At 38.1% G+C, this 26,864-nt stretch overlaps 2 protein-coding genes across 4 annotated transcripts; both read left to right on the top strand.

Moving 5' to 3' along the window:
- The first annotated feature begins 481 nt into the window (after positions 1-481).
- Positions 482-10,969, top strand: etf1b (eukaryotic translation termination factor 1b). 2 transcript variants are annotated; one of them, XM_073829647.1, is made up of 11 exons: positions 482-625; positions 1,298-1,403; positions 3,007-3,182; positions 3,426-3,565; positions 3,647-3,785; positions 3,873-4,063; positions 4,146-4,275; positions 4,369-4,539; positions 4,632-4,696; positions 9,426-9,573; positions 9,657-10,969. In XM_073829647.1, exons 2-11 carry the CDS (start codon positions 1,318-1,320, stop codon positions 9,737-9,739), a joined length of 1,329 nt encoding a protein of 442 aa, XP_073685748.1. In that variant the 5' UTR covers positions 482-625; positions 1,298-1,317; the 3' UTR covers positions 9,740-10,969. The 2 variants fall into 2 exon arrangements, with proteins under 2 accessions (XP_073685748.1, XP_073685747.1); XM_073829646.1 differs by having other exon boundaries at positions 1,295-1,403.
- Positions 10,970-11,670: 701 nt separating this feature from the next.
- fbxw11b (F-box and WD repeat domain containing 11b) lies at positions 11,671-26,764 on the top strand. Of its 2 annotated transcripts, none has more exons than XM_073829150.1 (13): positions 11,671-11,734; positions 14,377-14,436; positions 16,875-17,115; positions 18,853-19,039; positions 19,250-19,340; positions 19,692-19,829; positions 21,526-21,644; positions 21,818-22,067; positions 22,672-22,790; positions 24,817-24,927; positions 25,561-25,639; positions 25,982-26,146; positions 26,227-26,764. In XM_073829150.1, the coding sequence occupies exons 1-12, from the start codon at positions 11,696-11,698 to the stop codon at positions 26,141-26,143; spliced, it is 1,596 nt and encodes a 531-aa protein (XP_073685251.1). In that variant the 5' UTR covers positions 11,671-11,695; the 3' UTR covers positions 26,144-26,146; positions 26,227-26,764. The 2 variants fall into 2 exon arrangements, with proteins under 2 accessions (XP_073685251.1, XP_073685252.1); XM_073829151.1 differs by lacking the exon at positions 11,671-11,734 and adding an exon at positions 11,940-12,131.
- Positions 26,765-26,864: the final 100 nt, after the last annotated feature.

Here is a 26,864-nt window from a genome sequence, read left to right as displayed (position 1 = left end):
AATCTGGGTCATATTTTAGCTAAAAGAAAATAAATAAATTATTATTATGCCATTTTTAAATGAAAAATATACTAATTTGAAAACTGAAATTACCAAACAACAAACAAATAAAATAAATGCATTACAGTAATACTGAAAATGTTCTTTATTGTAAGCGATAATTACGCAAAATTATTTCAGAATTTGATTTGATTTCACTAGCCAATAGTTCTCATTTTGTTTTTTGTTTTTTATTATTTGTTTAATTACGTATAGTTACTATATTCTTGTTATTTTTATTTTGTATCCATTTGTTATTTGAGCTGCCACTAAAGCTTTCAAAAAGTCAAATTAAATATATTAATAAATAATAAAAAAGTCATTGTTCCTCCCTTGTTGTTTGACAGCAAAATCCTCCAATCAGACAGCTCCAAATACACCCCCATGCGTGTCGTTTTCAGGAAGTGATACTAAATGGAATTTCTGCCTTTCCCCCCACGTGAGCCTCCACCGAAGCACCACGCGCAGCAAGACCAAACCGGCTGCTAACGATAAGTATATCACGTCACTGAGAAACAGAGGCGAGCGAGCTCTGGACCACAAAGTAACTGCCGTACGGACGCGGCGGAGCGGATAATTCTAGACTGTGAGTACACTGCACTAATATCCGATAATGAAATTGCTTCGAGAAAAAGGGAAAGGAAAGGGGGTGAAGTGAGGCCAAGTATGGTGACCCATACAAGGAATTTGTGCTCTGCATTTAACCCATCCAAGTGCACACACACAGTAGTGAACACACACACACCGTGAACACACACCCGGAGCAGTGGGCAGCCATTGCTGCGGCGCCCGGGGAGCAGTTGGGGGATCGGTGCCTTGCTCAAGGGACTCACCTCAGCCGTGGTATTGAGGGTGGAGAGAGTGCTGTACATTCACTCCCCCCACCTACAATCCCTGCCGGACCTGAGACTCGAACCTGCAACCTTTGGGTTACAAGTCCGACTCTCTAACCATTAGGCCACGGCTGCCCCTACAAAACAGACCATGTGTAAAAAAATTTTAAATTATTTGCAAAAGGGTGGTTTCGCGCGAGTGGCGCGTGGCAGGGATGTTCTCGGGCGCGAAAGGCCCGCACACAGGGCTGCTTTAGCCAGTTAGCGCGTCCAACTTAAGTCTTGCTTTTCTCTTTCACTCACAGTAATCCTTATTTGAAACCAATAACAAGTCTGCCCGTTCTCCGATTGGCCTTTTCAGATTTCCACTGCAGATGATCCACCTTTAAAATAGCAAGCTAAAGTTGGATTCTCTTTTTCAGCAGGTCCAGACAGCGCGAGGAAGATGGCGGACGACCCCAGCGCAGCGGACAGGAACGTGGAAATTTGGAAGATTAAGAAGTTGATCAAAAGCCTTGAGGCGGCTAGAGGGTGAGGCTAGCACTGTCTGATCCTCTATATTTGTATACAGGTGTTGGATGACAAACAGTAACACCTCTGATGTGGGATTCGTTTCGTTCTTTTGGGGGGGGGACCACATGCTAACCAGCTTGCTAACAGCTGTTGGAGAGAGCAGCATGGTGGACGGAAAACGACACCGCGCACTTTAAGTTTTTATCGATAATATTAATGGTTGTAGGATAAAGAGCGGGAAATGTATAAGTGGTGTCGTTTTAAATGTGAAGCACCTTCGAGAATACGCCTTAAACTGGGTTGGTGGAGGTGACGTTTGTTAATGGGTGAAACCATGCTAAATAGGCTACATGTTTTGTTTCTCTTAGTAAGTAATTCGTATATTTAAACGTCATTTTAATATCGCGACTTAACGTTGTAGTACTTGAATATTGCCTCAATGTTTAATGGCGTTACACAACCTGAGTCCATGAGTCGCCGTTTGTCAAAGACATAATACACCCCAGAAAATAATTTTCGGGCATTTTCTGACAGCCATGTTGATCTGAACATCTTTGATTGTCTTTTTTGTCTTTTGTGAAATATAAAATGTAAGGCCATTCCTTTTGTTTCCTCTCTTAGACAATGAAAGTTAAGCAGAATGACCACCTCAGCCATGTTTTTTTTGGTTATGGAACAATGTAAATGAATTGAGTGAAAATTCCATTTAATTCTCGAAAATGTATTGAATATGCCTTACCAACAGGTTAGTTATCATATATTGACATGGGACTTTATGACAAAGTTAGGTTACTTGATGCACTGCATATACATTTACATTGAAAGTTTGGTGTTGGTAAGATTTGATTAAGAATGCATTAAATTGACATTTATATTGTTGCAAAAAAAAAAAAAAAATTTAAATAAATGCTGTACTCTTATATCCAGCTTAGCTGTTACAGGAATAAAGTACATTTTAAAATGTATTTAAAAAGAAATTGCTTGCTTTAAGTTCTAAAATATTTAAAAATGTGGCCCTGGACCACAAAACCAGTCAAAAGTAGCACGGGTATATTTGTAGCGACAGCCAACAATACATTGTATGGGTCAAAATGACAGATTTTTCTTTCATGCCAAAAATCATTAGGATAAATAAAGATCATGTTCTATGAAGATATTTTGTAACTTTCCTACCATAGATATCAAAACTTAGTTTTTTTATGAGTAAAATGCATTGCTAAGAACTTAATTTGGTCAGCTTTAAAGTCGATTTTCTTAATATTTAGATTTTTTTGCACCCTCAGATTTTCATTAGTTGTGTCTTTGCCAAATACTGTCCTGTCCTAACAAACAATGCATCAATGGAAAGCTTTTTTGTTTTTTTTGTTCAGCTCTTTTTTTTTTTTTTTCAATTTTTTGTTCAAAAATTGACCCTTATGACTGGTTTTGTGGTCCACGGTCACACAGTGTTTTTAGTCTATTATGAACAAAGAAATGCAGGCTTGTTATAAGAGACTTTTTTTTTTCCTCTCAAAAACACACACAAACAAATCTTACCGACCCAAAATTTTTGAAAAGTACTGTATGTTACTGAACGTCTCAGCCTGCTCTTATATTGCCGTTATATTCTTTTCCTCCTCAGAAATGGCACCAGTATGATTTCCCTCATCATCCCACCCAAGGATCAAATCTCGCGTGTTGCGAAGATGTTAGCCGACGAGTTCGGCACGGCTTCGAACATCAAGAGCAGAGTCAACAGACTCTCTGTGCTGGGAGCCATTACCTCAGTACAGCAGAGACTCAAACTGTACAACAAAGGTAAATGAGTGGGCTTAGCTTCATCTAAAATCTTTCACAGCCATTGAACTTCTCAGATGATTGAAATTTGTTGTACTTGCGATATTTATCTTTTTAAAATGAGGCTGTTTAAATATTAAACTGGCAGTTCATACATATTTGCTGTGTGTGAGGGTACTCTTAGGCGTTGCACCCGATTTAATCTTTTCAATAGGTGTGGTCCCTCCTGATCCCCCTCCCATAAGCCTTCTGTTTATCTTGCAGTGCCTCCTAATGGCCTGGTGGTGTACTGTGGCACCATAGTGACAGAGGAAGGCAAAGAGAAGAAAGTAAACATCGATTTTGAGCCTTTTAAACCAATCAACACATCCTTGTATTTATGTGACAACAAGTTCCATACTGAGGTAAGATCTATCCATCCATCTATGTGTAATGTACTAAAATATTGTAACACCTAATATAATTATTTTTTTTTATATCCACAGGCTCTAACAGCTCTGCTGTCAGACGACAGCAAGTTCGGCTTCATTGTGATTGATGGTAGTGGCGCCCTGTTTGGGACTTTACAAGGCAACACAAGGGAGGTGTTGCACAAATTTACTGTGGACCTGCCAAAAAAACACGGTAAACATGTCTTCAAATCGCTTACTGTGGCTGTTTTCGTTCTTTTATAGAATTTAGTGTTTACCAGCTTGTTTCCTTTAACTCTAGGTAGAGGAGGACAGTCTGCTCTTCGATTTGCACGTTTGAGAATGGAGAAGAGACATAACTATGTGCGAAAGGTAGCGGAGACGGCTGTGCAGCTCTTCGTGTCCAATGACAAGGTCAACGTGGCAGGACTGGTTCTCGCCGGATCAGCCGACTTCAAGACGGAGCTCAGCCAGTCGGACATGTTTGATCCGGTATGTTCCCTTGGTATCAAATGATTTGCAATCTTCGTTAATCAATCTGCTTGTTTTCTGACTGGTTTTTCTGCACATGTAGAGGTTACAAGCCAAGGTTCTAAAGCTGGTTGACATATCGTACGGAGGGGAGAACGGTTTTAACCAGGCCATTGAGCTTTCGGCGGAAGTGCTGTCCAATGTCAAATTCATCCAAGAAAAGAAACTAATAGGTAGTAAATTTACACGCTTGAAGGAAATATTTTTTTTGTGGCATGAAACCACCACATTTGTTCTTGTGTGGTGACTTGTGTTTCTGTTTTCAGGCAGATATTTTGATGAGATCAGTCAGGATACAGGGAAGTATTGTTTTGGAGTTGAAGACACACTCAAAGCGCTGGAGATGGGGGCGGTGGAGATTCTTATAGTTTACGAGAACCTGGACACTATGCGTTACGTCCTACGCTGTCATGGAGAAAATACTACGCCGGAAAATGGTACACTCCTACACCGAATTTCACAATATTTGCAAAATATAAAAAGCTTCCTTTCTCATTTTAATTTCATTTTTTTTTATTTTCGTAATCAGATGAAAAGATACTCTATCTGACACCGGAACAGGAGAAGGACAAGTCTCATTTTACTGACAAGGAGGTAAGCAAAACCACGTCAACCAAATTCAGATTATATGTGGGTCAGCAAATCTTATTTATTATGAAAAGTAATGTAGAAGCACCAATGGCTGCAACTTCTTTGCCCATTGGTATCAAGCTGATTGCAGTTCTAATTCAGTGTTGATTTATCAGGATCATTCATTATGGATCCTGAAGTCTAAGACTGCATTGAATATCTAGGATTCAAATGTGCTTAACAAATTTATTTTTCATTTGAGGTCTCGTTTGACTATGTAAACTCATTGTCAGATCTTCTTGAATGTTTTTGAATCAGTTTTAATTTATCAGGATCATACATTGCACATTCTAAAGTCTAAGGCTCAATCCCAATTCTACCCCTTAGCCCTACACTTAGCCCTACCCCTCCGTTTGGCGCGTTCACGTGAAGGGGTAGGGGTGTCTCATTTCTCTTTTGGTTGGAGGGGTAGGGGTAAGGGGAAGGGCCAGATAGCCCTCCAAACGAAGATTTTTCAGGACCTCACTTCAAACGAAGGGCTAAGAGAAATTTCCAACATGGCTGCTCACTCGAGCAAGCAGACTCGTAAATATAAGTAATTTTTGCCTTTAATAAGGATTTTCATGACAATGTTTCATTATATTTATATTACCTTCAATCTTGTGTTTGTGTTTATGGTGTTGTTTTGTAAATAAACGTTTGCAAAAAAATCGCTAAAGTTTGCTAGCAGATAGCACTGATTGCACGATATTACAAAATATATTTTTATGTCATATACACTTGACTGCATGTTAGAAACATGAAAGACCAGTGGCACGGCAATTTCCACTTTTTACATCCCCTCTGATGCGCATTATTCAGTAGTGTCCTGCATTCGCCAAAATCATGGCAGTCCACCGCATCCAGTCATGTGAATAAATGTAAATATTCGCTCAAAACACCCAATAAAGGCAGTGATGATGCAGTCAGGACCGTGGAGCCGGCTTGCTTTGAAATGTCTTTAATGATTGCGCCTAATGCGCCCGCTCACCGCACCAGTAATTTAAATCAGTACATAATAATAAAAACGATAACTTACAAATAAAAAGAAGCTGATTTTTACGATCAGAAATTTCTTAAACCAGTGAACCCCTGTAAACATTTTAGTCCAAGGATCCAGAAAACGAATGCGTTCAAATAGAAAGTTCAAAACGAAATTCACAAATGAAGCATATATACTTCTCCAGGCACCACTACCCTGATTAGCAATTTGCCGCGCATGTGATAATGCGTTGTTTGTTTTGCTTACGGCCACATGTGAATGAACGGTGCGTACACCGTACATTTGTATTTTTTGCAACATGACAACATTTTGACATCTTGGAATGAGTGATAAACATCTGCGCATGTCCTCTGACGTAACATTAGGAACTAGCGACAACGTATGATGACGTATCACAGTATTGTAGTGGTGTCCCATTTCTTAGGGGAAATATTTTAGCCCTTCCCCTTTACACTTTGTTTCAAGGGACAAGGGGAAGGGGCGAGGGGTAGAAAATAGAATTGGGATTGGGCCTAAGACTGCATTGAATATCTAGGATTCAAATGTGACGACATGTGACCCTGGACCACAAAACCAGTCTTAAGTAGCGTGGGTATATTTGAAGTAATAGCCCAAAAAATACATTGTATCAGTCAAAATGATCAATTTTTCTTTTATGCCAATAATCATGAGGATATGAAGTAAAGATCATGTTCCATAAAGAAATTGTGTAAATTCTCTGCCGCAAATATATCGAAACTTAATTTTTGATTAATACGCCTTGCTAAGAACTACATTTCGACGACTTTAAAGGCAATTTTCTCAGTATTTAGATTTTTTTGCACCATCAGATTTCAGATTTTCAATTAGTTCACCCTATCTTAACAAACCATACATCAATGGAAAGCTTATTTATTTCAATGTCAAAATGTACCCATATGACTGGTTTTGTGGTCCACGGTCACAAATGTGCTTAACAAACAGCTTAGCAAAATAACTTGGTTAACTTTAAGCCTATTTGACCATTTAAAGTCATTGTCAGATGTTTTGGATCTTTTTAAATCATCCTCAAATCATGGAAAAGAACATGATCTTCAGGTTTCACACAAACTTGTAGAGTTCATGCAGCTCATTAAAGCAAAATATTACTAAACTGTTTAAAATAAAGGATGCAGAAGGTTTTTTTAGCAATGCAGTAGGATCATTTTTGGTTTTTCAAAGAACCTCTCAATGAACAGTTATTAAATGATTTTTTTTTTTTTATTATTAATATTGTGGAAAAATATTTGAATCATCTTAAAGGGGTATTTCACTTCCGGAACAATTTACAGATCATTTGCTCACCCCCTTGTCATCCAAGATGTTTATGTCTTTTAGTCGATAGGAAATTGTTTCTTGAGGAAAACATTTCAGGATTTCTCTCCATATAATGGACTTCAATGGTGCCCCCAAGTTTGAACCTCCAAAATGCAGTTTAAATGCAACATCAAAGGGCACTAAACAATCCCAGCCAAGGAAGAAGGGTCTTATCTAGCAAAACGATCAGTCATTTTCCAGACAAACTGACAATTTATATACTTTTTAACCTCAAACGCTTGTCTTGTCTATGTCTGTGTGATTTTGAAATTGAAAAAGAAAACGAGGCGGTAGAGCTGGGCGGTATGACCAAAAATTTATATCACGGTATTTTTTTTTTTTTTTTTTTTTCAAAATTATACGGTATCAACGGTATATGACGGTATTTTTTATTTTTTTTTCCATGCATGACTAGGTGTTAACCACATTTCCTAATAAATTAGAGAATAATTACTGCAGTATATTGGCTTACATTGACCGGACTAGTATTAACCCAGGTTTGATTGGTCTCACAAAATGCTGCTGTTCACAAAGAAGTGACAGTGGCACTCATAATTGTAATGAGGTGAAGAAATCAGAATTCATGACTTGCAGTCAAAATACACAACACTTTATTGTGCATTCTTCATACTCCAGGACATGTTTGTGGCGGAGGTGGTGAAGCAAATTGCTTGTGTTGCCTCCTGCGGCTACAACTTTAGCCTGACCACATTTACATATGATGTAGTGATGCACCGAAATGAAAATTCTTGGCCGAAACCGAAAACAAAGAATTATGCCAATTATTAGTACCATTGCATTTATGGCTATGACTGTGTACTAAATCTTACTAGAATCAAAGCATTGCAAATTTTTAAATTTTTATAACAAATTATCTTGTGGATCCATCAGTTCACATTTACAACTCTATGCGTTTCTCTTCCAGCAGGAGGCGCTGTCAGAATGGTAGTATACAAAGCAGCGCAACAAATGATTTTGAAACATGCAGCGCTCATATTTATTCAATGGATAGCCTTTTGAAGTTTCATCGCAATTCTTGTCTTTCAGTCCCCACATTTAACACCACCTGAATTCATAATTATGACTTTCATAACCTCCTAATAACACTGCAGTCATCAATGAATATTAAGAGCTTTATTTAAAACTTTCAACAAACCTTACACAAAATACATTTCTTTTTATTTTTTTCCCACCATGTTCGGGGCACAAGAAAAATATTAAGGGACTAAATTAATATCAGCATATGAAGTATAATCGTCTCATTGTCTCTGAAAGAATACACATCAGATGCTGAAAGTCAGTTTTTACTTTCACTTTAACATATTGCGCAGTTTTCACGTTGCATGTGTGATATCCATTGGCTCACCTCCATGGTTTAAAACATAAATATTTATAAAAATACAGTATATAGAAAAGACTTATCTTTAAAATATTGCGACGTAACTGAAAGCTACATCTGTCTGCGCGCAATGCGCCGGTCTCTGCTCTCATCACTGCGTGCACGACTGCAGACACACCCCCTCTTGAAATTTCGGCATTACAAGTTTTGCAAATCGCTAACCCTGGGTCTTTCTCAGATATACTGAAATACGTTCACACCACAGATGTGTTGCTTCAGACAAGCATGTGCAAGCTGCAGTATCTGTTTGCTTCAACATACCTGTTCTCGACGCTTTGTACGCACACACTCACCGGTATTGGGGTATATGAAAAATGAATATCATTAAAAAAAAAAAAAAACACCAGTATTCGGTATGAAAAGGTATACAGCCCAGCCCTACGAGGCGGTTGCTTTTCGACATACCCAAACTGTATTGACCCCGATTACACAGACTATGCATGTGCATTGCAGAAACGAGACAAGACAAGCATTTGAGGTTAAAAAGTATATAAATTGTCAATTTGTTTCAAAAATGACTGATCGTTTCGCTAGATAAGAACCTTCTTCGTTGGCTGGGAACATTTAGAGCCATTTGAAGCTACATTTAAACTGCATTTTGGAAGTTCAAACTTGGGGGCACCATTGAAGTCCACTATATGGAGATAATTCCTGAAATCTTTTCCTCAAGAAACAATTTTTTTTACGACTGAAGACAGACAGACATGAACCTCTTGGATGACAAAGGGTTTAGTAAATTGTCTGTATTTTTGTTCTGGAAGTGAACTAATTCTTTAAGAACATTTTTCTGTTATAAAGGATGTTTTGTGTAATGGAGAGGTTCCATAGGTGTTCAAGGCAGCTCTTGTTAGCATTGATCCCAATAAAGAACCTTTATTTTTAGGAGTGTAGATCATTCTGAAATTCTTATTTTGTTAAATTAAACATTTTTCTAATTTCTGCAGTTACATTAACAGTACTGCATATTCTTATTTTAGACGGGGCAGGAGCATGAGCTGATTGAGAGCATGCCGCTGCTTGAGTGGTTTGCCAATAACTACAAGAAGTTTGGGGCCACGCTGGAAATCGTTACAGACAAAAGCCAGGAGGGTTCGCAGTTTGTGAAAGGCTTTGGAGGCATCGGTGGTAAGTGCTCCCTACAGATAATGATTTTTTTGTAGGGAAATGCAAGGAAAAGATAGTTATATCAATACCTTCTTTTTCTTCAGGAATCTTGCGGTACCGGGTGGACTTCCAAGGCATGGAGTACCAGGGAGATGATGATGAGTTTTTTGATTTAGATGACTACTAGGTAGTCGGGACTGACACAAAATTCAAATATAAGATTTTCCCCCTTCACCTACCCCGCAAACGGCAGGGGAGCGAAGGAGATCGAATCAGCAGGAGGGAGAATACGAATTGGAGATGATGGTGGCGGATGGTCTGCTCGTCCCTGGCTTTAGAATACAGCGACTCCATCTCTGGACTGGGAAGAGACTGAGTTTTCTCCTCTCCACTAATTACCGGGTCATCGCAACAGCATGGCCGTGGCCCGTCTGCCTGTCCTGCCTCAGCTCTTCACAAAAACACTCTAGGCTTTCAGATCTACTTTTTCTTCCCTTCTAATCTGACTCCTTTTCTTCCTTTTGCCTCTCCTTTTATAATGGCATCTGCTGCTGTTGTATTTTATTCAAATGTATTATATTTTCTCTTATTCAGTGTATGAAGAAAGCAGTAGCAAATGGTTAGATCTGTGCTGCTTACCTCTAGCCACCTCAAGCCCATTGCCAGGCCTGCGTTTTAATTTCCTGGTCATCCCAGACTTGATTTGTTGCCTTGTTTCTGCTGTAAACCAGTGTGGTGGTGGTGATGATGCACTCTGAGCCAGCGGTACACCCTGCTCCTCCCATCGCATTGTGCCCACATCGAGGCGTTTCTCGCTTCCAAACGGACCATATAGTAACTGGACCCATCCCTTCTTGAAGACTGAGAGCCAACTTTTACAGTACATTTCCCTCACTTGTTTTCCTCAGCCCCCCCAGGAGATGCTACTTCTCAAAATAAACTATATATGAGTGCCTGAATTTTGCAGTTTGTGAGATATGACAGCACAGTGTACCAGCATCTGGACCCTAACTTCAGCCTCCTGCTGTTTCCGAACATAAAATCTTAGCTCGAGCCTTCAGCACTCATTGGTATTCGATGGCTTTATGCATGGGAATGTCCTTTCGGACCCGATTATGGGGTGGGGGTGGGGGGTTACTGTGTTAACTGTGATGTGTGAGTGAGTATATGTCAGTTCGGCTGTTTAATTCCCTTTTAAAAAGTCACTTCTCAGAGTCTGTGACCCGCCACAGATTACAAGCCTCTGATTTCTTTCCATTTTGTCCAGTCATATTTTAACAGATTTGTTTTAGAAAGTCAAGCTGCAAATCAATATTTTGGACCTTGAACAATTGTGGCATGGTTGGTGTTATGACGCCTGCTGAAGCGAGCACCCAATCCCATAATGTAAAAGGAGAATAAAAATGAATGATCTGAATTACAGGCCCACATTTTTTTTTAGGAAATATTATGTTGTATATTTTCTCATTTTCTTTGATCATCACTATTTTGTATAAATCATTTGTTACATCTGGACACAGACATTAAACGTTCTCATTGTTTGCAAACTGCATATATATCTTGTTTATTTTACGGGAGAAATTTTTGTCTTGTTGGATATACTTAGTTTTATGGGTTCGAAGTTCAAAAATGATTTCGCTTGCCAAATTAAGACTTGCAAGGTAAGCAGGAAGTCATTCAAATAACTTAAGAATTTTTGTATGCATTTACTAATTTAATAAATTGTTTATTCCTACTTAAAAATAATAATATTTGGTTTCCGGGATGGATGTCACCACTAAACAATTCTTAATATCTGAATCATCGGGGATAACCCTAACCCCATTCTTTACCCTAGCACCAGACCGCAGCCAATCGTTGCTCGGTTTACAAAACAGACAAAACCCTTTTTGTCATTCGACGACCAACCACGAATGTTCTTACAGATTTACATCCCCCCCTTCTATTATGACGTACCCGCTTTGTACCTTAGCAGCAGAAATGATCCAATCACGACGCGGACAACGCCCATTTGGCGCACGTTTTCTTATTTGACAGCCAATCGGAGAATTAGAATCTAGACTACTTACTCCGCCTCCTTTCGTGACGTGATTGTGTCGCAGGGCGGGGTTTCCATTTTCACTGCGAGTTTCGGGGAACAAACATGGAGCCGGAGATGGAGGACAAAACCTTAGAGCTGATGGTGAGTAGTCGCCTGTGCTTTGAAAATCATTTTCTAATATGTTCCCAAGATTTTAGAATTTATACATCTATATTAGCGGTGATAAGGACAACCTGGTTGAATATAACCAGCTTGTGGAGTGGGTAGGGATCGGCTGAGTTGAGGGGGGAAGGAGGGGTGAGGAGAGAGTGAGCGAGCGAGCGAGTGAGAGAGAGAAATGGCTGGTTCGGCTGACAGGGAGGGCCCTGCTATGTATCGCTAGCTCGCTTGGCCGTTTTCACGTCTCTCGCCTGTCTTCCCCTTGAAACAACAACTGAAACGATAGTAGACAAGGCGAACAGTTGTTTTTGGTCGGGGCTGAGGATATTTAGTGAGCTAGTCGCGGAGGCGAAGGAAGGGAAGCGACCGCGGCATCGTGGTGAGTCCGAGTCTCATCGACTTTAGCCGGTGTCTTGAGCTTCACTGCGGCGCCTCTGCGCCACTCAATCTTGCCTATAATTTGCTTCCACAGACGAGTTGTGGTTTATATAAAGTCTCAGAACACTTAACTATGTTACAAAGTGTTTGAAATAATCATTTCTTATTCAAAACAACGCAGTATTTACTTCTCACGACACATTTTAGCTGGACTTTAAAGCTGCGTAATAGGAAGTAACCGCTCGTGCTGTCAATTTCAAATGACGTTTGTGAGCCAAACGATCGACGAATATACAAATATCGATAATTAATAGAACAATCACGTTTGCATGAGTGAATATGTGTGCTTTAGTAACACACACCTCGTTTTAGTGAAATACAAACGGTCATTGTTGATGTGAAAGCAGCACTTATAGCAAGCGGCTAAGTGGCTAACCACAGCAAACCATTAGCCTACGCGAACTAATTAACGTTACGGTGTTTTCTTATTAAACGCACTCATTTTTGTTTTACACTTTTCTAAACACCAATTCTATTTGTCTACAACAAATGAACCGAATTCTTCAAAAGTGTCTTTTACTACTGAACATACAGCTTTTGATATTAAAATGATTTTTGACGTGATTTGCATAAGCAGTCTCCTTATTAATTTAAATATAACATTTCTATTCTTAATTTAAAACACGTTATAGTATCCTCCAGAATAAAAGTGTATAGCTTGTATAAATGTGCTCTTAATTAATAAGGCTGTGTCTGAATCAATATCTCTCCCAGTCAATACAATAACATTATAGAATCAGTTTTGCAGAGTGGATTTGCTTCTTGTTGCCATGGATACTGTGAAAAGGGTAGGAGTGAATGCACTTGAGTTTGTCCACTTGGATTGTGAAGCTTGAGGAAGATAGATAAATGGCTTTGCTTCAAGATAACAAGCCATGTGCATTTGTGTATAGACTGCAGAAACTCATAATAAATCTACACTTCCTGCTCTGCTGACCTAGAAAGATGGTTTAAAATGAATCCCAGACTTTGTCATAATGTGCCAGTCTGGGTTATTTGTATTAACTAAAACCACAAAAAAAAAAAAATTATTTGGTGGTGGGGGGGGGGGACTTTTTTTGTATTTCAGGTTGACAATGCAGTATTTCCTACCTTTAGTCTAACTTACTAATTACTAAAGGAACTACAGATGAAACTGAAATAATTAGAACTTTGTAGACTTCAAGAATAATAATAAAAAAAGATACGCAACAGAATTACTAAAATGTGACCCTGGGCTACAAAACCATTCACAAGGGTCTTATTTTTAAATTAAGATGTATACATCATCTGAAAGCTAAATAAATAAGCTTTCCATTGATGTATGTTTTGTCAGATAGGCCGAGAAAGATTTTGAGGGTGCAAAAAAATCGAAATATTGAGATATTTAAAGTCTAAATGAAGTTCTTAGCAATGCCTATTACTAATCAAAAATTAAGTTTTGATATATTTACAGTAGGCAATGTATGAAATATCTTAATAGAACATGATCTGTACTTAATATCCCATTCATTTTTGTCATAAAAGTCAAATAAATTTTGACCCATTCTATGTATTTTTGGCTATTGCTACAAATATACCTGTGCTACTTAAGACGGGTTTAATTAATATAAAAAAACTTATAGATAAAAAGCTTTTTTTATATTAATAAAATGTCTAATATTATCTCAGAGCCACTAAAATAACACTGACATCAGTGTCTAGCTTTAATATCACGCCTCTTTATTTAGTCCCCATGTTTCTAAAGAGTTTGGCTGATATTCATGGTAAGAACTGTGATTACGGATTAAAGCAGGTGCTGAGTCGTGGATATTAAGAGCAACGATATGCACAGTATCATCTCTATCATGGCTGTATTTGGGGATGTAAGCATATCCTTGTGGTGGCCTTGGCTAGGAGACAGCTGTTGACACGTTACCCAAACGCCAACATGCCCTGCCCGATCCCACCATCTTTGCCGCATGCTGATGGAGAATCTGTCCAATTATTCAGCACGCACAGATCGTAGGCTGCTCCTTTCATCTGCTTTCCAACAAACAATGCAATGTGATTATGAACGTATGCAAGCAGATGATGAAAGGGTCGCTGTGTGTGTATGTAATGTATAGCAGTGCTTCTCTTTGAATTTGAGTTAGTTTGATTTAAAGCAGACGTTATTATTGATTTATGAAAAATAATGAAATGTGATTATTTTTTTTCTTCTGCAGAACATCTCTGTCATGGACTCGCAGACTGCAGACCGCTCCCCAAAGATCACAGTGATTAAGGTGAGGTGGACAAGCCGTACTTTAGTAAAGTGCGTCAAAGTTTGATAAAATAATAAATGTTATTACAATAAGGAACTATTGAGTTGCCTCTCCCTGGACTATTCAGGATTTTCTGTATTGAAGTACTGTTGACTTAGGGGTTTGTTATAGGGCATGGCCTAATCTGCTTCTGGAAAACCTCTGTCTAGTTCTTCAGGCTTTTTTATCAGCATTTATGTTTCCTCTTGCATTTTTGAAGTGTGCTGGATAATTAGGCCTCACAATTATCTGGACACTTGCATTACTGTTCAAACAAGTGGTGTTGGTTAGATTTTGTAATGTTTTTTTGAAGGCTGTTGTGCTGGCGTTTACCAAGCTTGCATTTATTTGATCCAAAGCTAGTACAGCTAAAACAATTTTAACTATTTAAAATAACTCTTTCTTATTAGAAATCATTCTAATATTCTGGTTTGCTGGTCAAAAACATTATTTTTGTTCAAAAGAGCTGAGTAGAACTTTTTCAGGTTTCTTCGATGAATAGAAAGTTCAGAAGAACAGCTTTTATCTGAAGTAGAAATCTTTTGTAATATTATAAATGTCTTTACCATCATTTTTAATCAATTTTAAGCATCCTTGCTAAATAAAATAATTTCTTTAGTTTCTTTCCTAAATGTATCTTATTTCAGATAAATGCTGATCTTTGGATCTTCCTATTCATCAAAGAATCCTGAAAAAAGTTACTCAACTGTTTTAAATATTGATGATGATGTTGATGATGATGATGATAAAAGTTTCTTAAACGGCTAATCAGAATGATTTCTGATAGATCATGTGACACTGAAGACTGGAGTAATGATGCTAAAAATTAAGGTTTGATCACCGGAATAAATTACATTTTAAAATGTATTTTAAAAGAAAGCAGTTATTTCAAATAGTAAAGATATTTCACAATATTACTGCTTTTGCTGTATTTCGATCAAATACATGCAGGCTTGGTGAGCAGAAGAGACTTCTTAAAAAATATTAAAAATCTTACTGTTCAAAAACTTTTGACTGGTAGTCTATTTGATCCAAAATACAGTACAATAGTTATATTAAACTGAAGAATGGAGTAAAATAATGTGAAATTAATACAGTGTCACATGGTCCTTCAGAAATCATTCTAATATGCTGCTTTGCTGCTCAAGAAACATTTCTGATTGTTATCAGTGTTGAAAACAGATGTGCTGCTTAGGTTTTTTTTGTGGAAAACGTTTTTTTTTTTTAAGAAGTTTAAAAGAACATCTTTAGAAGAAAATCTTCTAACTGACAGCAAACTTTTGAACAGTGGCGTAAGATGCTTCGAAATAGATGAATTTCATACGAAACCAAGTGGCATGATCTGCAGACATGTGATGCTAGACTTCCAAGGCTAACTTCACGTTTCTAAGACATTTTTGCATTTAGTTTTACCAAAACCAAATGTATTTTAGTAAATATATGAGATCAGTTCCCCTAAAGCTCGTACAGATGTTTTAGCAGAGTAACCACACATTAGATCATGATGTTCCTATCGTCTGACTACCAGAAAGTGGCAGAGCTTTATCTAAACTTTCCTACAAAGAGACAAACATTCTTGTTTTGCTTAAAGTTAGTTTGAGCCAAGTTTCCTTAAGTGTCACTTAAGTGCTCAAGCACCACTATATGTACAGAATACCAAGTGAGAAGTTGTTTGGGATAAATAGCATGAGAACTACTTATAGAAACTCCTACTTTATTGCATCTAAAAACAGGAGCTGTATGTGGCTTTTTTAAAAAGGATAATCCAAAAATGAGCATTCTTTCATTAGTTACTTACCTTCATGGTGTTTCAAACCTCTAAGACATTTGTTCATCTTCTGAACACAACTTAAGATAATTTTGATGAGGTCTGAGAGCTTTCTGACCCTGCATAGACAACACAAACGAAACATACAAGGGTAGTAAGGACATCTTTGGTCTGAACACGTGGCGAGGAATAAAGAAGAGAATAAAGTGTTGAATTAAGTTGTTGTTTTTGTGCTCAAAGTGTTCTTGTTGCTTAAATAACATTACGGTTGAACCACTGATGTCACATGGACTGTTTTAATGATGTCCTTACTACCTTTCTGGGCCTTGAACGTGGCAGTTGCGTTGCTGTCTATACAGGGTCAGAAAGCTCTTGGATTTCATCAAAATTATCTTAATTTGTGTTCCAAAGATGAATTAAGGCCTTACAGGTTTGGAACAACATGAGTGTGAGAAATTGGCACAATTTTTCATTTTTGGGTGTACTTCAATAGTAAAGCACCGGTAGCACTGTTCTTTGCCAAGTAAATGCGTAAGATAGAATATTAGTATGTTTTAAATTTTCTGTTTACCCAGTGTTTTTCAATACAGATTTTGTTTTTGTCTCATCTAATATATATATCTTTTTTTTTTTCCTTTTACAATTCTTCCAGCCTACTTTTATCTGTCCTCAGGTGAGTAATGGACCCTTGACGGGCTCTAGGAAGCGGCCGTCAGAGGGGAATTACGAGAAGGAGAAGGACGTGTGCATCCAGCTCTTTGATCAGTGGTCTGAGGCAGACCAGGTGGAGTTTGTGGAACACCTGATCTCACGCATGTGCCATTACCAACACGGCCACATAAACTCCTACCTCAAACCCATGCTCCAAAGGGACTTCATCACGGCACTGCCAGGTAACACACACACACAGTCCTTTTCCTAAAAATGCCATTTCTGATGTAGGGTGTGTCCATTTACTTTTAAAATATAGCCTTATGATTAAAGACACCATGCTTGTCTTGGCCTGTTTTATCTCTAAAGTTGAAATCAAACTTGAATCACAAATTCATCAGTTAATTTGATTCTTATAGGGCCCTATGAAATCCATTTTATTGTTTGTTTTTTTTTCCCAAAATCCGTTTTTTTTTTTTTTTTTTCCCAGTTTTAATTTTTCTGGACTCCTTTTTAGTGGTTGAATTACATTGTATTAATCAAAAAGCATGTCTAATTAATTAAAACCATGAAACTTATGCAATTAAACATCAATTTATTAAAAATTGAACAAAAATTACATGTTTAGGGCCCTATGAAATTTTTAGCGTGTTTGAATTTTAATGCTTAAAAACAACTTATTTATTTTTACAATAGGCTTATGGAATTCTGTGATGTGTATTTAAATTTTCTAGTTATTAGATGAAGGCATAAAAATTCATTTATTTTTTTTTAATTAGTGAAAATTTATATATTTTTTGGCAAATAAACGCGACTTACTATTAAAATTAAAACATGCGAGAAATATTGTGTGATTATTTCTTAAATGGTTTATTAATTTGTCAACAACAGTAGTAGTAGTATGTACATTCTACTGAATAATAGTAATATACTTATGGAACAGTGTCTTCAAGTTAAACCAAACTTTTATTTTGACGGATTGCCGTGAATACCTTTAAACTTCTGTGTGTATATGCGATGCTAGTTTTACACGAATGAAGCGGTGAAATGCTCATGAAGTACTCTCAGAGCAGTTCTGGAGATGTTGTTCATGTATTTATGTCCTCATTTAGTGAGATGGCAGACGCTGAAATCACCACAAGCGTCACGCGCACTTCATAAGGTGTAGTAAACAAAACGCGCGTCTGCGTCATTCATTCATACAGATACACCCACATGTAGGATTCATATTTAAGTAGTCTTTTTGCGACTTAATATTTACAGATAGTCCATGTTGTGATTTAATTGAAGTGATATGACATGCTTTTGATTAATTCATTCAATCTGTGATTAATTCTGTTTTAATAACTAGATTTTGCGACTCGTCTGCGTCGTCTGATCATAGGGCCCTATTCTTAGAATAAAATCTGTGTTTGTAATTAATCAAAATATACACTATTGAAAGTTTGTGGCCAGTAAGATTAAGTTTATCAGAAGTGACACTAAAGATGTTTGTAGTGTTACAAAAAGAATCAAATAAACAAAGAAAACTGAAAAAAGTATCACAGTTGCCACAAAGAATATTAAGCAGCACAACAGGTTTCAACACTGATAACAATAAAAAAAAAGCAATGTTTCTCAAGCACCTAATCAGCATATTAGAATGTTTTTGAAGTTTGTCATTTTAGCTGACATCAAACCACTTTTTTTGCTCTTTTGAAACCCTTCCTGCATTCTCCAGTCTCCAAAATTTATCATTAATGTCTACATTTTACTATTCAGTCCCTTCCCGATACATTTTACTTTAATTTTATGTTCTATTTCACTTAAATGCATCCGATTACAAGTAAAAGTAAAATGGATGTGAATGTGTTTTTTTGCTGTTCTTAGAAAAGATTAAATCTTCAACTTTTTTTCTTTTTCATTCACTGAAATCCTGCTTTTACAGCTTTCAGCTCTTACACCCTGGTACTTAAACACAATCTCAATTTGTCTTCCAGCTCAGGGTCTGGATCATATAGCGGAGAACATCTTGTCTTTCCTGGATGCGCGCTCGCTTTGTTCGGCTGAGCTGGTGTGTAAAGAATGGCAGCGTGTGATATCCGAAGGCATGTTGTGGAAGAAGCTGATCGAGAGGATGGTTCGGACAGACCCGCTGTGGAAGGGCCTTTCAGAGAGACACCAGTGGTGAGTCACCGTGCTGATATGACTGTTTACATCCCCGAACCCCCTCATTTATACATGAGGTTTAACAACAACCTCGTCATTATCTCTCAGCGGTGTAATTCTCCACTAGACATGCTGGGAACCTCTATTTAGACTGTCTTGTACATCTTATTATGAAGATGCTTGTTTATGTCAGTTTATCAGGGATGTTTACTGCTGTTTCCTTCGCAGGGAAAAATACCTGTTCAAGAACCGCACAACAGAAGTTCCTCCGAACTCATACTACCGCTCTCTCTATCCAAAAATCATTCAGGACATTGAGGTGGGCAGAGCAATCGTCGTTTCTTTCTCTTGTCCTTTTAGTGTAATACGATGCTAGATCTTGTCTGCTCATGTCAGTGTTTTTAAGGAAAGGGAGGTAGCAAGTAGGAGCGTTTGTTTGTTCATTGGAATGAGAAGGACCTGTGATTACACCTCAGGGGTAGGCGGCAGGCCTCGTGTAACCTAGCTCTTTGTCTGCTTCATAGCTGCTCTTTGAGTAATCAGAGCATGCAGCCATCAGCTATTTTAATGATAAAACAGGCCGATTTTTTTGATCAAATCAAATAAATTAGTTATGCCTCTTAGCAGTGTAGCCTAACTTAATTGCTGACGTTGCTGTTTTTGTTTCCAGACCATTGAGGCAAACTGGAGGTGTGGCCGACATAACCTGCAGAGGATCCAGTGTAGGTCGGAGAACAGTAAAGGTGTTTACTGTCTCCAGTATGACGACGAAAAGATCATCAGCGGTCTACGCGATAACTCCATCAAGGTGCGACAGCGCTCTGCCAGTGTATTTCTCGTGAACCTTGTGTGGGTTTAGTGAAGTCATCAACAGTAAACCACACTGTCTGCATGTGAGAGTGCATCCTTACGCAGGTGTTTAAAACGCCTTTTAAAAACACTAACCACATCTGACCTCAAGTGCGTTCTTGTGAATTACGCAAATGATGTTTAATCGCATTTTGCACAATGCGTGATTTTTGACCGGTTAGATGAACGAAAGGATTTAGGATGTCCATTCAGAATGCAGGGATGCTTTTGAAGCTTGAGTTTTAGATTTACACAATCAAACCTCTTCTTTTGTATTATAATACTGAAACTAGAGAGAGAGAGAGGGTATTGAAACAGGTGAGATGATTCAAGTTACACTTTCTATGGCAAGAATGACTATTGATACTGGTCATATGTAGGGGTTTGTTAAATGTTCTTACTCATAGTATTAAACCCTTTGGTACAGTTTCATGGTTTTACTGCTCTTGTTGTGAGAGAGAGTTCAGCCAGTGTATCTCTAGGAATGTGTCATGTAGGTGACAATATCAGTAAAAGGTTATTGTTTTTAAATTTAGAAGCCTTTAGTCATGAGAATTTAAGTGGAAAATGTAAAAAAAAAATTGTTCAAATTATTGGGGTCAGTAAGAGGGGAAAAATACTTAAGGATGCATTAAATTGGTCAAGTGACTTTTAAAGAAATTTGTTTCAAACAGACGCCGTTCTTTTAACTTTCTTTTGATCAAAAAATAAACTAAATAACGGATTATAATTTACACTAAAATATGTAGTATTATTGAAGGATTAGTTCACTCCAGAATTAAAATTTCCTGATTGTTTTACTCGCCCCCATGTTGTTTAAGATCTCCATGTCTTTCTTTAAAGCAACACTAAAGAGTTTTTTTTTTTTTTACCTTAAAATAATGTTTCCGAACTCGTGTCAGTGGTTCATCAACTCATAACAGGGTGAAACGGCACTTTCGTATTCGCTTTGCGACCCTCTATCAGCCATAACAGCACTATGTAAGTTTGTAACTTTCACATCTATTTGCCTTCACTTAAGACAAAAAATGGCTGTTTATGATGATATATTGACATATTTCTGTGCATAATGGGCGGTAAATGTGAAAAGCCTGTTCCATGCAGAAAAGGTTATTTTGAGCCGGAACGGGCTTCTTTCACATTTACTGACAGCGGACACAGGCAGCTTCAGATGTGTGTTCTGTTTGCAAACAGTGTGCACGTTCCTTCCCTCCCTGCACTTAAGTAACTTAAAATCACATTAAGATGTGAATGTGTGAAATTTGGAACCGGTTCTAAAATGGAACTGGTTCTTTATACCCAACCCTACATGTGACCCATTGCTTACTAAGCAAACATGCAAAGACCTTTACAAAATAAGGTAAAACAACAATGTTGGATGATTTTGAAGTTGGATAGCAGATTCTCGCCCTACCCTACACTTTTGAACCAGAATACACAGATGAAGAACTAACCACGCGTTACCTTTTCGACGTGAAGCGGACGAGCATTTGTGGTTAAAAAGTATATACATTTTTTCCTCTGCTGGGAACGTGCAGAGCCCTTTGAAACTGCAATTTGTACCTTCATCTAGTTAAGAGTAGTTTATATTTGACATTGTGAAATTCATGGTCTTTGCAATTGTAAAAAGATGTCATATGTGTGTTTGCATTCAGATATGGGATAAACAGACTCTGGAGTGTTTGAAGATCTTGACGGGGCACACAGGCTCTGTGCTGTGTCTGCAATACGATGAGAGAGTCATTGTTACCGGCTCCTCTGATTCCACTGTCAGGTCAGATTTCTATCGTTCTCTTGCTCTCTATAAGTCCTCTGTTCATTTTTTCCAGTTTTGTTCTCCCCCCCCCCCCCCCCCCCAACCCATCGCTCCACATGTCTGTTCAGCTGGAATGAATAAGGCGCTGATAAAATCAGTTCTGACTTTGCTTGCCTTCTCTCTTTACCCAGAGTGTGGGATGTGAACTCGGGGGAGGTTCTGAACACTCTGATCCACCACAACGAGGCTGTGCTCCACCTGCGGTTCTGTAACGGGTTGATGGTCACCTGCTCAAAGGATCGCTCCATCGCCGTGTGGGACATGGCATCTCCTACGGACATCAGTCTCCGCCGGGTCCTCGTCGGTCACAGGGCTGCCGTCAATGTGGTCGACTTTGACGACAAGTACATTGTCTCTGCCTCTGGGGATCGGACCATAAAGGTCAGCGCTCTGATCTCTGAATGACATTATCAGCTGTCAATCAAAGCAGGAATCAATGCTTTTAGAGTTGTATCAGATTTCGTATTTATCAGCTCTCAATACATATCATTCAGGCCCCATCCTGTCTAAGTTTATTGGTTCTTGGTGACAACAAACTGCGGTGGGCTAGACTATATTCTCATTCAGCTAAACTTTGACTATTCAGGTGTCTGCATGTTTTGTCCAAAGCACAGACGTTCCCAGTAGAGGGCAGCAGTGTTAAAGCTTAATTCACTGCAGAAGCGCTATAGTCCACTACTCTAGGTCTTTAGATGCTGGATTCGGGTTTGGGATTCCAGAAACAGACAGCTCTAATCCAGCCCACCCATCACTCTGGGAGGGGTGCCAAGTCATTCTGCAGCCCCCACCCTATCAAAACATTCCCCAAATAATGAGGCAGGGCAGTCAGGGCTGGTGTGTGTGTGTAGATATCTAGAGGTGTTTTTTCTGAGTTTAAATGTACTGGTATTTTATTAAAGTGAAGTAGAGAAAGATGGCAGTGATTAGGAACAGATTTGAAGTGTTTAATGTTTAATCCTGTTGTGTGATGTAATGTGTTCTGCAGGTGTGGAGTACAAGCACCTGTGAGTTTGTTCGGACACTAAACGGTCATAAGCGAGGAATTGCCTGCCTGCAGTACAGAGACAGACTCGTGGTCAGCGGCTCCTCAGACAACACCATCAGGTTTGTGTGAATAAGGAATCATTCGAGTTTGCTTAATAGTAGCTGTGTGAATCTCAAGAAATATGTTGACTGTACTCAAATAACCAGGGCGAAATTTTGCCTGTATAGTTTTAATCAGTAAAATGTTTTGTATTATTTTCTTATTTTGTTATTAGTTGTATTAATATTTTATTCTTTTTTTCTTTTTCAAATAATACATTTAAATAATAATTTAAATGCATTTAATTTGTAATAATAAATGGCAATGAAAATTGATTTCTGAAGGCTCATGTTACACTGATAAATGAAGTAGATTTTAAAAGATGTAATTAAATGTTAACATGTTATCTATTTTTGTTCAAATACATGTAGCCTTTGAGAGTGTAAGATACCTAATTCAAAGCTTCTTTGTCTATCTTTTCTTTTTCTTTCTTTCTTGTATTTTTATGTATTCATCGCTGTTTTTTCAGTTCATTAAATCAAATCTGCTACAAGTGCTATCATGGTCTGTGAACCAAGTTTCTGTCTGTCTGTCTTTTCTTTTTCTTTCTTCCTTGTATTTTTATATATTCATCACTGTTTATTCAGTTCATTAAATCAAATCTGCTACAACAAGGGCTATCATGGTCTGTGAACCAAGTTTCTTTCTTTCGTTCTTTCTTTCTATCTTATCTTTCTTTCGTCCTTTTTTTTTCTCCTTTTTCTTTTTTGTATTTTTATTTATTAATCTCGGTTTATTTAGTTAATTAAATCAAATCTGCTACAAGAAGTGCTATCATGGTCTGTGAACCAAGTTTCTTTTGTTCTTTTTCTCCTTTCTTTTTCTTTCTTGTAATTTTATTTATCACTGTTAATCCAGTTCGTTAAATCAAATCTGCTACAACAAGTGCTATCATGGTCTGTGAACCAAGTTTCTTTCATTCGTTCGTTCTTTTTCTCCTTTTTCTTTCTTGTATTTTTATTTATTCATCACGGTTCATTAAATCAAATCTGCTATGAGAAGTGCTATCATGGTCTGGGAACCAAGTTTCTGTCTGTCTGTCTTTCTTTCTTTCTCCTTTCTTTCTTTCTGTTTTTTTCTTTCTTTCTTGTATTTTTATATATTCATCACTGTTTCAGTTCATTAAATCAAATCTGCTACAGCAAGTGCTATCATGGTCTGTGAACCAAGTTTCTTTCGTTCTTTCTTTCTGTCTTTTTCGTTCGTTCTTTTTCTCCTTTTTCTTTTTTGTATTTTTATTTATCTCAGTTTATTTAGTTAATTAAATCAAATCTGCTATGAGAAGTGCTATCATGGTCTGTGAACCAAGTTTCTTTCATTCGTTCGTTCTTTTTCTCCTTTTTCTTTCTTGTATTTTTATTTATTCATCACGGTTCATTAAATCAAATCTGCTATGAGAAGTGCTATCATGGTCTGGGAACCAAGTTTCTGTCTGTCTTTCTTTCTTTCTCCTTTCTTTCTTTCTGTTTTTTTCTTTCTTTCTTGTATTTTTATATATTCATCACTGTTTCAGTTCATTAAATCAAATCTGCTACAGCAAGTGCTATCATGGTCTGTGAACCAAGTTTCTTTCGTTCTTTCTTTCTGTCTTTTTCGTTCGTTCTTTTTCTCCTTTTTCTTTTTTGTATTTTTATTTATCTCAGTTTATTTAGTTAATTAAATCAAATCTGCTATGAGAAGTGCTATCATGGTCTGGGAACCAAGTTTCTTGCTTGCTTGCTTGCTTGCTTGCTTTCTTTCTTTCTTGCTTTCTTTCTTGCTTTCTTGTATTTTTATTTATCACCGTTTATTCAGTTCATTAAATCAAATCTGCTACAGCAAGTACTTTCATGGTCTGTGAACCAAAACTTTTTTTTTTTTTTTGTTTAATTGATCTGAAAATGTGCAAATGTGGCTTTATTTTCTTCATGTGCAATGTAACCTAATTCCTTGTTTTTCTTGTTGGTATAATTTGTTTTGGGGGGTAAAATGTGACCTGGATTCAGCCAGTTATTCTTCACTTGTATGCTTTATTTTCTCTCAATTTTTGTTAATCTGTTTCTCCAGGCTGTGGGATATCGAGTGTGGAGCTTGCTTGCGAGTTTTGGAAGGGCACGAGGAGCTTGTTCGCTGTATTCGCTTTGATAACAAGCGGATCGTAAGCGGAGCATACGACGGGTACGCCTGAGTCTGATTAATTCAAAGTTAAAGGGAGTTTTATTGTCATTTTTCGCATTGCAGTGCAATGAAGAATAACACAATGTGGAAAAACTATTTTTGCAACAGTTTGCTGACAGCCAAATAAGACAGGGAGGGGAAGTTCTTTTAAAAAAAGAAAGTATGTAACAAAAAAAAGAAAGTATGTGATGCGCATTTTAAAATAAATCCATTAACAAACTCTCTCCTTAAACTCCTCACAGTGCTGTTTCTGAAACGTAATGTAGTCTAGAGGATTAAACTTAAGCAGAGTTTCTTTTTTGTCTGGATTATGGCTGGTTTATTCCTGGCCTTAATGTGAATAATCTCTTTATTCTCACATCTTTAATTGCGGAGTTGCATTTGTCTGCTCCCTGCTCTCCAGTCATTAATCTGATACATGAGCAGTGCACAATACCCACACAACCGAGGGAGCAGTCCGTTTTAATCCCACAAAGCCCACAATTGAATCTCAGATTATCTGTAGATTATGTGTGAAATGCGTCTCTAGAGCTGCTTTGCAACAAAAGAATGTACTCTGGATTTATGACGTAATTTTTTTTTTTTTTGTCCATTGTCTAATGTGTTTTAAAATATTTTTGTGTGTGCGCACAGTAAAATTAAAGTATGGGACCTACAAGCTGCTCTCGATCCACGAGCCCCAGCCAGCACTCTGTGTCTACGTACACTAGTGGTGAGTTTCCATTTCCTCATCACCCATCCACCTGACACACAAGACTTCAGAAATCTCATACATGCTTTCAATTCATTGTCTGTAAACATCTGACCTGTTTTAAGGATGCCAATAATCTCAAATGCACAAATATCAGATTTTGTGACTACTATTAACTGCTCTACTCACATTTTTTTTGCTTCCAATCTCTGATCTGTCACTCATTTCGGTCAGCCCTCTGCATTGTCACACATTTATTACACCATAGTCTTGCGTCACGTCATTCCCAGTCTGTGACTAATTTTGATCCGCAGCGGTGTTGTCGTGAAAGGGTTGTTTTAATAATAGTCTGTCTGCGTGTAGGAACATTCTGGCCGAGTGTTCCGGCTTCAGTTCGACGAGTTCCAGATCATCAGCAGTTCCCACGATGACACTATCCTTATCTGGGACTTCCTCAACGTGTCGACCAACGGACAGACGGAAGGACGATCGCCGTCCCGCACGTATACCTATATATCCAGATAGCAGGTAGCACACGTTTTGACTCAAGTTCTCACACATAAAAAAAAAAAAAGTGAATTCTAAACATGCATGTGATCTCTTGACAGGGAAGCCCTGGTGGCGTGCAGAGTGTGTGCGAGTGTGTGTGGGGACTGTTCGGGTGACCCAGTCTCTGTGGAAGTGTGCCAGGATCAAAGGTCGAGGAACGCCACCACCACCCCCCTCCTCTTCACCCTCCTCTCTCCATCTGTCCGTTTTATTTCTCCCCCTCTTCGGTCGTTTTGAGGGCCACCCCACGGCACAAACCGCGTCAGTTCTCTTTCTCCCTCTCTGCGGAGGAGGAGGTGGAGAAAAGATGGAGAGATCGATGCCATTAAGCAGAGAACGTAAGGGTGGGCGTGAAGCCCCCCTCTCACCCCCGCCACCGCGTACAGAGTGACGGCTGCCCCGGCTCCGCCCCCTGGGCCCATGAACTCTGTATCTATCTTTTGTTTGTTTTATTTTTATTGATTAAAAAAAGAAAAAGAAGAAAAACTAAAGGGGGAAGGCAAGGTCTGAGTGCCTTCCTTCCCTCAGGACTGTTCTGCATGAATGAATGAGCGAGCGATGGGACGTGTAACGTGTGCTGGTCAACCCCTCGGTTTCTGTCTTACGTTTTTTTTTTTTTTTTTTTTTTTTTTTATGCTTTTCCTTTTTGTTTGTTTTTTTTTTTTTTTTAAGTTGGGAAATTGACTTCATATTTTCT

Source organism: Garra rufa, chromosome 23, assembly GCF_049309525.1.
Source record: "Garra rufa chromosome 23, GarRuf1.0, whole genome shotgun sequence".
In the NCBI taxonomy this organism is placed as follows: Eukaryota; Metazoa; Chordata; class Actinopteri; order Cypriniformes; family Cyprinidae; genus Garra; species Garra rufa.
This window is presented reverse-complemented; position numbering and strand designations above follow the sequence as displayed.